The sequence below is a fragment of the Talpa occidentalis genome, unplaced genomic scaffold (assembly GCF_014898055.3).
Source record: "Talpa occidentalis isolate TD23 unplaced genomic scaffold, MPIMG_talOcc4v2.1 talOcc4.11, whole genome shotgun sequence".
Taxonomy (NCBI): domain Eukaryota; kingdom Metazoa; phylum Chordata; class Mammalia; order Eulipotyphla; family Talpidae; genus Talpa; species Talpa occidentalis.
In genome coordinates this window covers 18,408,241-18,421,541 of record NW_023601104.1, presented here as the reverse complement: position 1 = coordinate 18,421,541, position 13,301 = coordinate 18,408,241, and the positions used below count along the sequence as shown (strand labels likewise).

Below are 13,301 nucleotides of genomic sequence, written 5' to 3'. Positions count from 1 at the left end.
TCTGCATGGGATCAGAAAACCTGCACTATGTCCTTTCCTGACTTTACACCAAACAAAGGGTCAGAAAAAGAAAAACATTAAAACCAACCCTGGAAAGATGACACAGATCTGAGACATCTGGTGGGGGGTGGTCTGAGAAGGGGAAGTGGTAAGAACATTGTGGTGGAGGACTATGGGTGCTTTGGTGGTAAGAGTTAAATCAGAGGCCTCATTATTTTCTCTTTTGGCTTTATACAGGATACTTTTAGCTTTTAAGACTAAAGATGTAAATTTTAAAAGAAATTTAAATGGGTTTCAAAAGCCTAGTCAAATATTGTGTTTTATGGCTTGCTATTCAGTGTCATTTCCAGGTTTTCATTTTCTGCTATTTTGCTTTATGGCTATAGTTCTTTAGTTTTTGTCAACCATTGAATATAGTTTTTTAGTCACCTATGTTCTCATTCTTGGGTATTGTTTACTCAAATCTTTTTTTTTTTTTTCATCAAATTAAATAGAATGGAAATGGATTCATAGAGTTTTTTAAGAGTGTGAGGACTTTATGCATCAGTTTACCTGTGAAACCATTTATTGGAAAAGAATGACATAGCCATTATGGTATATGTATTTTTAAATGATTGCTAATTATCAAATGCTCTGTGCATTACAGAAATTTTATAAAACTTCTCACCAATTCTGCCCTACTTAAGTTGATTTTAATTTATTCCCATAACTGTGGAAGATATTAAAACTTCCCTTCCTTGTTTATAGTCAGTCATGTTCTGACTTCAGAAACATTCCGGGTAAGGGTAATGAAAAACAAGGAATTCTAATCTAATCACTATATTTGAGAGACTCGTTAGCCACTCCTTTAGTCATCTTTTGTGACTTAATAGATAAACAGTAATTTTTATGTTTGTAAATTTACTGTGAATATACCAGACCTCTCACAGTTCAGTTATTTTTTTATAGAGAAATGGTATATAATGTGGCTGAATCTGAGACTTTGATTCTTCTTAATGTTTCTGAGACTAAACCCTGCCTTGAAGGGTAGACATAACAGAAATTTATACTTGTCTGGAATAGAGTTTAGTACAGATAGTACCCACATTTGTCACAAAGTTCTTCTGTGTTGGGATACTTTTAAGTTGGTGTTGCTGTGACTACCTGTTTGCCAGAATCTGTGAAATAGATTTGTAGATAATCAAGGCTTCTTTAAGCAAATACTGATTAAAAGTGGTAACTGGTGAATTACTATATTTTAATTTTCTTTTCTTTCTAAAGTGTGTGCAAATGATTCCACTATCTCTGAAATCTGTGGTCCTGGGACATGGTTGACTCCATTTCTGCAAGCAGTCTACCTCTTTGTACAGTATATCATTATGGTCAATCTTCTTATTGCATTTTTCAAGTAAGAATTTATTCAGTCACTTATGGTAATGAGATTGTTTCACATGCAGTTCTCATTTTGAAGGAATTATGCAAAATTTAAATTAATTTTTATTGAGGCTTACACTATTGAAATACTTGAAAATTACATTGAAGACATGCTTTTTCAATTAAATGAGTTCTAAATTGGAGACTTTATTATCATGAAACATTCAGCTCTTTTACAAATTTAACCCTTATTTGAGTTTTTTTAGCAACCATAGATTGCTAAGGAATACACAGAAAACAGAAAGGCAAATGGAAAATACATCAATAATCCCTTAATATTTTGGTCTATATTTTTCTGTCATTTTTTTGATTAACATATATGAACATTTTTTTCTTTGCAAAAATACTGGTTTTTTAAAATATATATAACATTTTTAGGCAAAACATGAACATTATCCACATTAATAAATATCCTTCACAGGTTTTATTTAATGACTACCTCGTATTCCATAATGTAGACCATAATTTTTCAAGCCAGTATATTATATTGCTGGTTTGATTATTTATAATTTTTGCATCCCAAAATCGCATTGTGGTTACAGTTTTGGTCAATCCTTAAATTGGTTCTTAGAATGTTTTGCTTAAGGTAGAACTGTTTAGCATAAATATTCTTAGGACTTTTTTGTATTTAAATCAAATAGGCCTGTGTCCCCAAATAACTGCCAACACTAGGTATTATCTTTAATAAGGTTGGTAATTTGATAGTATGTGAAAGGATCTTGCTTTATATTTGCATTTATTTTATTGCAACTAAGATTCAGTACTATATGTCTGTCCTTTATGTCTGATTTTAAATCTTATAATCACATTTTGTGTCCATTTTTTCTGGGAGTTGGTACTTAAGACTCAACATTATCCAGTTTCTCTTTTGCCTTTTAATCTTGTTTATGGTAAAGTACTCTTGAATTCTTGTTTAGAGCAAAATTACAAGAAAATATTTAGTACTTAAAAATGTTGAGATGTGATTAGCTAAGTTTGTTTATTCTGTTTTATTCAAGCAATGTGTATTTACAAGTAAAGGCAATTTCCAATATTGTGTGGAAATATCAGCGTTATCATTTTATTATGGCTTATCATGAGAAACCAGTTCTGCCTCCACCACTTATCATCCTTAGTCATATAGTTTCTCTGTTCTGCTGTATATGTAAAAGAAGAAAAAAGGATAAAACTTCAGATGGACCAAGTAAGTAAAATACATAAATATTAATACAAGTATTTTTTCATTTATCAGAATTAAACTAAAGGCCAAGTATTTTATTCAGAAGGCTTAATTGGTTAATGTTATTGTAAAAACTTTAGTTGAATTTGCTTAAACATAAAAGAATTTTAATATAAATGTATTTGTAAAAGTGAATTTAGTATCCATTTTGGGTGTGGCATCTAATTGTTTTAAATGGTAATATAAATCATAACAATTGTTGATTTTTAAGCCCTTTTTTTGCTGCTGTTTAAACAGTGACAGTATATTCTTACAAGGCAAATCACTGTGTCAAATTGTGCTTACGTTTTATGATGACTTTCTGTTGTACCAAATCAGTTCTTAAATTCTTCTAAGAAAGGTAGACAGAGGAAAGGTATTTTTTATAGGAAAAGAAAATTGAAAGAGGGGGACATACCTGAAACTATTATGTCAGCATCATACTATGAGTCAAGAAAAAGTGAAAACACTTGTCCAGTACTTTAGAAACACAGCAGTATACAGAGAAAAAATGCAGATGAAGCATATAGTCCTCAACCCTGAATAATTTACAAGACAGTAGAGCTAAAGTTTGATATCTTGATAATCTTCATTAACTATTTCTTGTTTTCCTTTCTTAGAACTTTTTTTGACAGAGGAAGATCAAAAGAAGCTTCATGATTTTGAAGAGCAGTGTGTTGAGATGTTTTTTAATGAAAAAGATGATAAATTTCATACTGGGAGTGAAGAAAGAATTCGTGTTACTTTTGAAAGGTTCAGAAGCCCTCTAATTATAATTGATTATTTTAGTCATAGGGATGCTATTAGTTATGTCTTATACAAATTTTAAAGCAATATCTTTACATCAGTTTTGCTACATTCTGCATATAGTGTTTTTGTGGTTGCAGTACTGGTAATGGTACTTCTATGTATATGTATAGCTGCATACACATTCTTTGTGTTGCTTTGATGTGGGGATACAGTAATCTATGAAACAAAAAACATTAAAAATCGTGTGTTTTGTTGTAATATTAGCATTTAAACATAAGAATGCTTTGCATAAATAATATTTTCTTTTATATATTGATTTGTGTGCATATAAATTTTTCTTTTACCATTTATTGGGATTATTAAAGGAATTTCTAAAATATTTTTAACATTTATAAAAAGACCTATGTTTCTCCTACAGAGTGGAGCAAATGTGCATTCAGATTAAAGAAGTTGGAGATCGTGTCAACTATATAAAAAGATCACTGCAGTCATTAGATTCTCAAATTGGCCATTTGCAAGATCTTTCAGCCCTGACTGTAGACACATTAAAAACGCTCACTGCACAGAAAGCTTCAGAAGCTAGCAAAGTTCACAATGAAATTACACGAGAATTGAGCATTTCCAAACATTTGGCTCAAAACCTTATTGATGATGTTCCTTTAAGACCTTCTGCATGGAAAAAACACAGTGTTGTAAATACACTTAGCTCCTCTCTTCCTCAAGGTAGTCTTGAAAGCAATAATCCTTTATTTTGTAGTATTTTTATGAAAGATGAAAAAGATCCCCAGTGTAACATATTTGGTCAGGATTTACCTGTCATACCCCAGAGAAAAGAATTCAATTTTCCAGAGGCTGGTTCCTCTTGTGGTGCCTTATTCCCAAGTGCTGTTTCTCCCCCAGAACTACGACAGAGACTACCTGGGGTAGAAACATTGAAAACATTTAGTAAAAATAAAAAATTTGGCAGTTCATCTAACAGCATACCACATCAGTCATCTCCACCAAGCAAATTTTTTGTTAGTACACCATCCCAACCAAGTTGTAAAAGCCAATTGGAAACTGTAACCAAAGATCAAGAAACTGTTTGCTCTAAAGCTGCAGAAGGAGATAACATAGAATTTGGAGCATTTGTGGGTAAGTTTGTTTGACAATCTGTTTTTTCTCTATCCATTACATTTTCATTATAATCATTGCATTAGAAATAAAAATAGCTAATTAATAAAACCGAGTGAACAAAGACAAAGGAACTTATCTTAATAGCTCTAATTTTTTAAAAAGATTTATTTATGCATACAAGAGCTGGGGTACAGGCCAGAGGTGTGGGGGGTGAGAGGATTCACCAGAGACACAGTGGGGAACAGAACAGGCGGAATGACTGAAATACACTGCTGAGGGGAGCAGCGGGCTACTCAGGAGAGGTTTGCTGCGCCATGTGGGCTGCTCCCTGGCTGGCCAGGGATCGAACTCGTGCTGCAGAGGCTTCGGTCAGCTTCACAGATTGCTTCTCAACCCCTTGCACTACCAGGGAGGCCCCAATTGCTCTAATTTTTTTTTTCTTCCTTTCTGTTGGAGAGTCCCGACTTTGTGGGTGGGGGAGGGTAGCAGGGTTCTGAGCTTTCCTCCCTTCTAGTCCTCTTTTATGGCAGCTTTCTTCTTCCAGCAGTTTGCCAGAGTCGCCCGTTTATCTTCCATGTCCCAGTTCTCTCAGGGACCTGCTGCTTTTCCTCCCTATTAACTTTTTTTTTAATGGGAGGTCTTACTCGCAGCGTTTCCTTGCCGCCATGTTGATGACGTCTCCTCCAAAAATTCATATTTATATGGTGACAGGAGAACTGTTCCACTGACCTGGAATCCCAATGACCCGCTGAGCTGGCAAAAACCTAGCACGCCTTGTGGCCAAACCAGTTCTAATTTTTTGTAAAGGAATCAAATAGGGAAAATGGTTGAATTGGGCTATAATAATTATATTGGCATTTATTTCTTTGGTGTAATTAACTACAACAACAATTGTGTGAAAGACATTAGACTTCTTGAATTTGAGATCTTCTGCTGTATTTGATCAAGTTTTGTTGAAAACCTGAGTGATTACTAAGTGTCAGGTACTTGGAGAACAATAGAAAGATACAGGGGAAGGTAGAGATAATTGGAAAAGAGCAATGACTTATAAACAGGGTTACTGTTTAATTTTTCATCCATTTGAGAATGAAAGGGCTACTAGTTAATTGTATCAGGACAATAGGGAAAACCTGAGCTCTACTTGGAAAGTGAATATATATAGCTGACCCATTTATATACCCAGAGAGGACAGCATGTCAAAAGAATCATCCATTCTTACCCCTCAGAAAGCGCCTGTAAAACATTTATTTTGGCTATGATAACATATTATTGACTTTTGTGAAAACTGTCTCAGGGAGTAAAAAAGGGAGAAGCCAGATTTTAGTGAAGTAAAGTGCAGACGGGAGTGGGTGGATATACTGAGAGTGACTTGGGGATAACTCTAAATAAAGTGTGGTAGGGAAACCAAGAAGAAATAACTAACATTGTGGTTTGTATATGTTTATGATATTTTGTTTTGTTTTTAATGACATTAGAGACTTAGTATATTTAAATGCTGGCAGTGTGTCATGAAGAGGGAAAAGTTGAAGAAGGAAGATTTTATAGCGCTAGCTAAGTCCCTCGTATTTGGGAGAATATGGCATTCCAAAAGTCTTCCTTTTAGATTATTAAAGATTAACAAAAAGTTCTTAGCAAACAACTTGGGTTAGTGTGATATCCAGAATGTTCCAAAAATATGAAAAAGGCCTTATCTCTCATCAGATTTGATTTTTTTTAATCAAGTGGCTTCCAAACCATCTTTTACATTTATTTTAATTACCTAGAAATATACCTGGTTATGGAATGTGTATAAAGATTGTTCACAGAATAAATTTATGGCCATGTGAAATCTCCATGTTAAGTCCAGCAATTATAATTTATCTGAGTGTTCTGAGCAAACTGATTTCTACTGCTACACTATGTGGAGTTCATTGTAGATTTATAGACAATTTTTGCTACATAAAATCTATCCCACTTTATTTTTTTTAAATGTATTTTAGTCTGTTAATATATTTGTCAGTGGGATGGATATATATTTATCAGTAAATGCATATTTATGTGTATTATGAGTATTATATGTAATGCATGAGTCTTGTTTAGTGTTAATAATCTGTAACACCACCATTTTTCTATTTAATCTCAGTCTTTCTATTTCACAGTATATACTGGATTCTTTTTTTTTTTTTTTTAATAGAGGCATGTTTTTATTTATTTATTTTGTTTGTTTGTTTTGTTTATACATGCACTGGGTACAGTCAGAAGCGCGGGAGGGTGAGAGAATTCACCAGAGCCAGAGCAGGGAGCAGAGCAGGCAGAAGGACCGAAGTACACTGCTGAGGGGAGCAGCGGGCGGCAGGAGAGGTCTGCGCGCCATGTGGGACCCTCCTCCGGTGGCTGGGGAGCAGCTGGGGATCGAACCGGCGCCGCCGAGGCCGCGGGCAGCTTTGCAACCCAGCGCTCAACTGCTGCGCCACCGGGGAGGCCCCTATACTGGATTCTTTTAGAATGCCTTTTGCTTTGCTCTTACTGTAAACTGGACTAATATTTCTTCTTGACAGCTATTTTCAGTATTTATCAAAAAAGCTACTGGAAGCTGCAAAGCCAAGAAAATTACTTGAAAAGCACTATAAAACACTTGTTGGTATAGACGTTAGGCAATAATTTTATTTTGGAAACCCTTTATTTTGATAGGTTAGAAAAACAAATTTGGGCCTCCCCGGTGGCGCAGCGGTTGAGCGCTGGGTTGCGAAGCTGCCCGCGGCCTCTGCGGCGCCGGTTCAATCCCCGGCTGCTCCCCGGCTGCTCCCCGGCCACCGGAGGAGGATCCCACATGGTGCGCAGACCTCTCCTGCCACCCGCTGCTCCCCTCAGCAGTGTACTTCAGTCCTTCTGCCTGCTCTGCTCTCCACTCTGGCTCTGGTGAATTCTCTCACCCTCCCGCGCTTCTGACTGTACCCAGTGCATGTATAAACAAACAAACAAACAAAATAAATAAATAAATAAATAAATAATAAAAAAAAAAAGAAAAACAAATTTATTGTTGTAATCATTTTTACAATTCTTTTTAAGGACACCGAGATAGCATGGATTTACAAAAGTTTAAAGAAACCTCAAGCAAGATGAAAGAAATATCCGTAAGTAAATCCTTATAATGTTACAATTTGATTTTATTTCACTATTTTGGGGGTTTGTTCGAAGTAGACTTAAACTTTTTTTTTTTTTCAGTAAACATTCAGTTTTAATATCAACATGATTATCCCAAATATTTGAAGCAATACACAGTTTCAAAAAGAGAAAACAGAACTTGAGGAATATTTAAAAATTCCTCAATTTAATATAAAATGAACTTGCATGTTTCAATTAAATGAGATTAAAAAAACACCTTTTTAACACCTCTTTTTAAAAATGCTTCTTCCTATATGTTTTTCACTGAATAAATACTTACTGAGCTCAATTCTTTTCCAGGCCCCAAAGTTTATTAAAGCATAACTGGTTCTTAGGGAACCTGTATACTAGCAGTAAAAAGCAGAATATGCCAGTAACAAGATATGATGTGAAATGTAAGATATTAAATAATTATTTGTTAAATAAGTTTTGAGATATAGAAAAGTGATGAAAAGGGTGCACTTCCTGCCTGCAAATTAGTTTTTATTTCTTAACTGTTGCTGTCATAAATTACCTGTAACTATTTAGTGCCTTTTGGTAATAAGGCTATATACTCTATAAGTGAACCTGGAGGTATTAATCTTCTCCATCTTAAACAAGTTAAGTTCTTGGGCCTCCCAGGTGGCACAGGGTTAAAGTCTCAGGACTATCAAGCTGTCACTGCGGCATGAGTTGGATCCCCAGCCAGCGAGCTAACCCACAATAGCACAGCAGACCTTTCTTGTCTTGCCCGCTCTTACCCTCAGCAGTATTTCAGTAGGTACGCCTATTCTGCTACCTACTCTGTCTATCTTGTGAATCCTCTTACCCTATGCACCTCTGGCCTGTACCCAGTTCCCCAATTCTTGTATGCATAAATAAAGAAAAATAAATCTTTAAAAAAAAAAAAAAAAGCACTTAAGTTGTGGAAATGATCAGATGGCAAGTACAACGAAAACAAGTTTATTCCTAAAGATAAAAGCCAAAGAAGTTATAGTGATGTAAAAATTTCTATGAATGATTTTTTCTCATGTGATTCATCGTTAATTGGATAATTGTTGTCAAAATAAATTACTTATTACCCTACGTATTAAAGTGTATTTTGATGATAAATGCTCATATTTATGTTCTGAATGGTTTATTTCTGATTGAGGTGTTATATTAAAATGAGTAACTGGACATTAATTGGTGATTACATGATAAAACTGAGATGTAATGGTTACATGGGGTCTTTTTCTTTCTGTATTTGCCTTTAAGTTTATATTTCTTACTTCAAATAGGAAGAGCAGAATGATATAAGAAATACTATTATGGAATATACAGAGATGCCTAGATACCAGGTAAAGTCTCTTTAATATTTGTGGAAATAAAGTCAGCTTAAAATATTCATGTCTTTAAATGAAAAAAGTAGATAATAGTTCAGCAGACCTATCATGAGACTATAGTTTGCATAGTATTTTCTAAACATTTTAATTCTCTGGTGTACTTGTAAAGATCTGAATTTTCCATTGCAAATAATGCCTGGAGGAGGAGAGAACTGAGTAAATTGGTTCAGTACATATAGATAGCCATAGCTGACACATGATGATGAAGAGAGAAAGAAGGGAAGAAGAAAGAAATAAAAAGTGATATGAAGTGGAAAGAACAGATCTCTCCCAAAGTTAGTTTTATAATGAAATGTAGGTATAATAAGGCTACATTTCATGTAGGATTTTTCTAGAGCAGGATTTAATTAAAGTGAATTTTATAAATAAATTGAATTTTTTATGAACCTACATAAGTTTTAGTAAAGCTGTTTATAATTTGGAGTTATTTTAAGTTTTGTGAAATTTTTTTACTCTCTTCGATATGCAAATAGCATTTTGTTAAAAATCCATACCCAGTGTATTATTTGACTTCAGCTATGTAATCCTTTGCATGAGATCACAGTATTTTCTATGTAGTCTTTAGTCTAAGGACTGGGAATGGATATACAAAAAGTAAATCTTTAGAGTGAGTCTGACTATCCTTTTGACCTGATTCCACATCAGTGAAAGGTTAGCACTGCTATCTAATTGGAGCATTTATAGTTTTGAAACTCAACATGTTGAAACCTCCAATTCACCATCATCTCCCTATTCGGTAAATGCTGTACTTCCTTCCTTGGATAATAACATCAACATTCTGGTTTACCAGGGCAAAACTATACTCCTGTTTCTCCCATTCAGTCAGTAGCCAAGTCTGACTGGTTTTACTTCCTAAATATTCTTTTTAGTATCTCTGTTTCTCTTGATTTTTATTCACAAATACTCTTAGACTGTCATTCACTACTTTTATTTAGTTGAACTTTTAAAATGTCTTTAACAAGTTATCACAACAGCAGTTGAAATTATTGTGTCACCACACTCTGGTGGCATCATTTTGCTGTTGTGAAGCACACAATAGATGTAAGAAACAGTTTAGGATAAATGGACATTCCTTAGTAGGAAAGATTAAGCATTATGGTTTCCCCACTGATTTCACCTTCTAATGACGAACCTGTTAAATGAACTTAAGGCAGGAGCTCAAATGTTTAAGCGAGCAGATAACTTCTTGGTATATACAAGAAGAAATTACAAGTTTCTGTGAAGTAGCAGAAAAGTGGTGGTTGTGTTTGAATTAAACAATTTTGAGTAATTAGAGAAAAAGATTTTAAAAGCTCAGAATAATAAGCTCATGGTGATGAGAGACTTTGAGATCGTGACCATTTACGGGTTATACACACTTTGAAAGTCTGATTAAAAAAAAACTATAGACCCCTTCCAGGAGAAGACACATTACAAGATTTTTTTCTATTTTGGAATTTTACAATTTCATGAAACTTAACTATCAGTCACTCACAGACTACAATTTGTCCTAAGTGGGTCTATGAAGCTGATATGTCACTGTAGCGAAGGATATATAGTCTTGAAGATACTTAAAACAAATAAAGCAAACAAAAAATAGCTAGAACTGGTTTGCAGAAATACCCAACTAACATCAATATGGAAATTAGAGTTCTTTTGTGACTATAGAAAAAGGATAGCCTTCTCAATCTTAGCTATATATATCAGCTATAATGTGAAGAGTGTGGATCTTTAAAGATAGAAAAGCTTAATTTCATGAGATACAAGTTAAACCTATTTAATGAAAATATTTACTTGTGGTAGTAATATGTTAAAGCTTGTTCCTGAGAAGTGGCAGAGGTTTGGAAATATTTTAAAGTTCCTTAATAGTGTGACCTGTTTAGTTGAAAAGAGACAACAACATGAAGGTGTCAGAATGTCCCCATGTTAGTTTAGTTTAAGTTATTAGTTCATCTGGAAAAATGAATAGGTAAAAAGAAGAAAGGGAAAATTAGTTGTTTAGATAATTAACATACAGATAGAATACTTGAAACATGAATATTAAGCAAAAACATTTTGGTGATTTTGAAATAACTGTTTTGCAAATGAGTATTTATTTAGAAGACTTGGATTAGAAATTGATGAGAAGGGGGATGTTTTGTCAGTAAATGCATACTGGACAATTGGATGGAAATATGTTTATGGTCTCATACTTTATAAGCTCAGATGGATTCCATACTTAAATGAAAAAATTCAAACCATAAAAACTTAAGAAAACAGAAATATTATTAAGCCAGTAAAATCATGAGGACTCTCCAAACATACAAATAATAGAAAATATTAAGGGAAGGATGTAAAAAGTTAAAGCACAGTGAGTCAATCTAAATTTGAAAAAGTTGAAATTTGACAAATAAAATAATGACTGGGTAGATGTTTGTTATATAAACAGCTAATGCAAATTAATAAGTTACCAAGACCCCAAAAAGTATTATCACTGTGCCAATGATAGTGCAAAATGTTTTATTTTTCTCACCATGGTCTCCTGTTTTTCCTTAAATGTTTTATGAACTTGAATTACTGTGAATATACTTCAGATGGATTTATGAAAAATAAGATAGTGTTATGATGCAGTATTTAAGATTAACTAATTGAAGAAAATAACTAATTTGTAATTCACCCTTTGGATCCAGGTAGAATAAAACATGGTGAGCTAAATAGCCAAAGACTCTGATAATACTTTGAACTATGATTTAAAATTCAGTTCATTTGTTTTAAAATTATGTTTATGTACAATACACAGAATGATACTCCTGATGACACTTTGAAGCACATCAGTTATCATACTGGATTTACTGAGTGTAATAAGAGGTCCGTTTCTCATTCAAAACCAGGTGAGATTGTTAACTGCTTGAATTATGTTAGTAAATATATTTGTTTTCATTTTATATGTATTTTATATGCATCACACACTTGCATAATGAATATTTTAGGAGTCAGAAAATGAGATTTTGATTCATCATGATTACTGTGACAGTGTACTACAAATAATCCTAACATTTCACTATTTTTTACAAATTGTTTAGTCCCTAAAGGTGTAATATAAACATTGCTTTCTACAAATCTGCTAATTAACTTTCACAATCCATCATGCGTGGATGTTCCATATCATGTTTTTTTTAATGAGTTTAAGTTATGTGTGTATGAAATCAAAAAGTTGGGAGAGTAAATTATAAAGTTGAAGAAGACCTACAACTTTCATAAGATTCCTTAATAAAAATAGCAGTGCCTTGTCCTTCTCACCATCATTTCCCTTTTTCATTTTCTTTTGGTATACAGAATTCAGCTGCATGTGTCATAATCAAGTCAAGTTTATTACAGGAGTACTAGTTGGTTTATTGTTTTAAAATATTATTAATGAATGATCACAACAGATTAAAGGAGAAGAGTCATGCTTATCTCAGTAGCTGCAGGAAGGCATTTGATGAAATAACATCCATTCATAATTAAAAGTCTTAGCAAATAACAATTGAAGGGGGATTCGTTAGTATGAATAAAAGATATCTACAAGAAGTTACCACAGGCATTATACTTCATAATGAACTATGGAAAGCCCAAAATTGTGCACAAGGATTCTGGCAGTAAGTGTTTCTATGTAACATTCTAGCCAGAGAAAAAGAATGGAAGAAAAAGAAATGGTAGGCAGCTTAGAAAGGCAATAATAAAACTCATTATTTTCAGATAGTGTGTATATTTCTAAAGTTAGCTTGCTCTTGGTGTTGCATCCTCATGTTTCAGTTTTAAGTAATACCTGTTGACCTCCCACTAAAGAAGGAAAGTATTAAAGTCTTTATTTTCAAGCGTTCTGTTCCCAAAACACAAGCGTCTTTACTTTTTCCACCAGTATAGATATATCATCATTTTGGTTAGATAAATAGTAGATTCTCTGCTACTTTATTAAAGTATTTAAAAGATATTCAAGGTATAAGATGTATTCTGTCATTTTCATCATCTTCAAAAGTTTGGCCCCAGAGTCTTCTAATATACTTTCAAACTGAACTTTCTGCTATCTACACTTTGAATGCAACTCCTGTCCTGAAGATTTACCTCTACTGTTCATCCTTAAATTTTCCTTTATCGAATCAAAAAGTTGTAAGTGGTGTCTGTGTTAGTTTATGATTTAACATTCTGACTATTTTTATTGAGATAGTGCAATTCTCAATTTTTTTTAAGATAAACAAGATAGCAAAGGCATCTTAAAACACAAGTGAAAAGATGAACTATTTTGTTTTTTTCTATAAGTGAAACTACTGTATGTATAAGATCATTAATTACAACGCTGTTTATTATAGCAGGAGATT

General features: G+C 33.4%; 1 protein-coding gene across 1 annotated transcript in view; it reads left to right on the top strand.

Annotated features, from left to right (window-relative positions):
• Positions 1–13,301, top strand: part of TRPM7 (transient receptor potential cation channel subfamily M member 7) — an 87,137-nt gene that overhangs the window by 57,620 nt on the left and 16,216 nt on the right. The window contains exons 23-29 of the mRNA XM_037502473.2: positions 1,261–1,387; positions 2,412–2,596; positions 3,232–3,364; positions 3,780–4,495; positions 7,526–7,590; positions 8,881–8,940; positions 11,744–11,834. Of these exons, the coding sequence (XP_037358370.1) occupies positions 1,261–1,387; positions 2,412–2,596; positions 3,232–3,364; positions 3,780–4,495; positions 7,526–7,590; positions 8,881–8,940; positions 11,744–11,834 (1,377 nt within the window). The remainder of the gene's footprint in view (positions 1–1,260; positions 1,388–2,411; positions 2,597–3,231; positions 3,365–3,779; positions 4,496–7,525; positions 7,591–8,880; positions 8,941–11,743; positions 11,835–13,301) is intronic.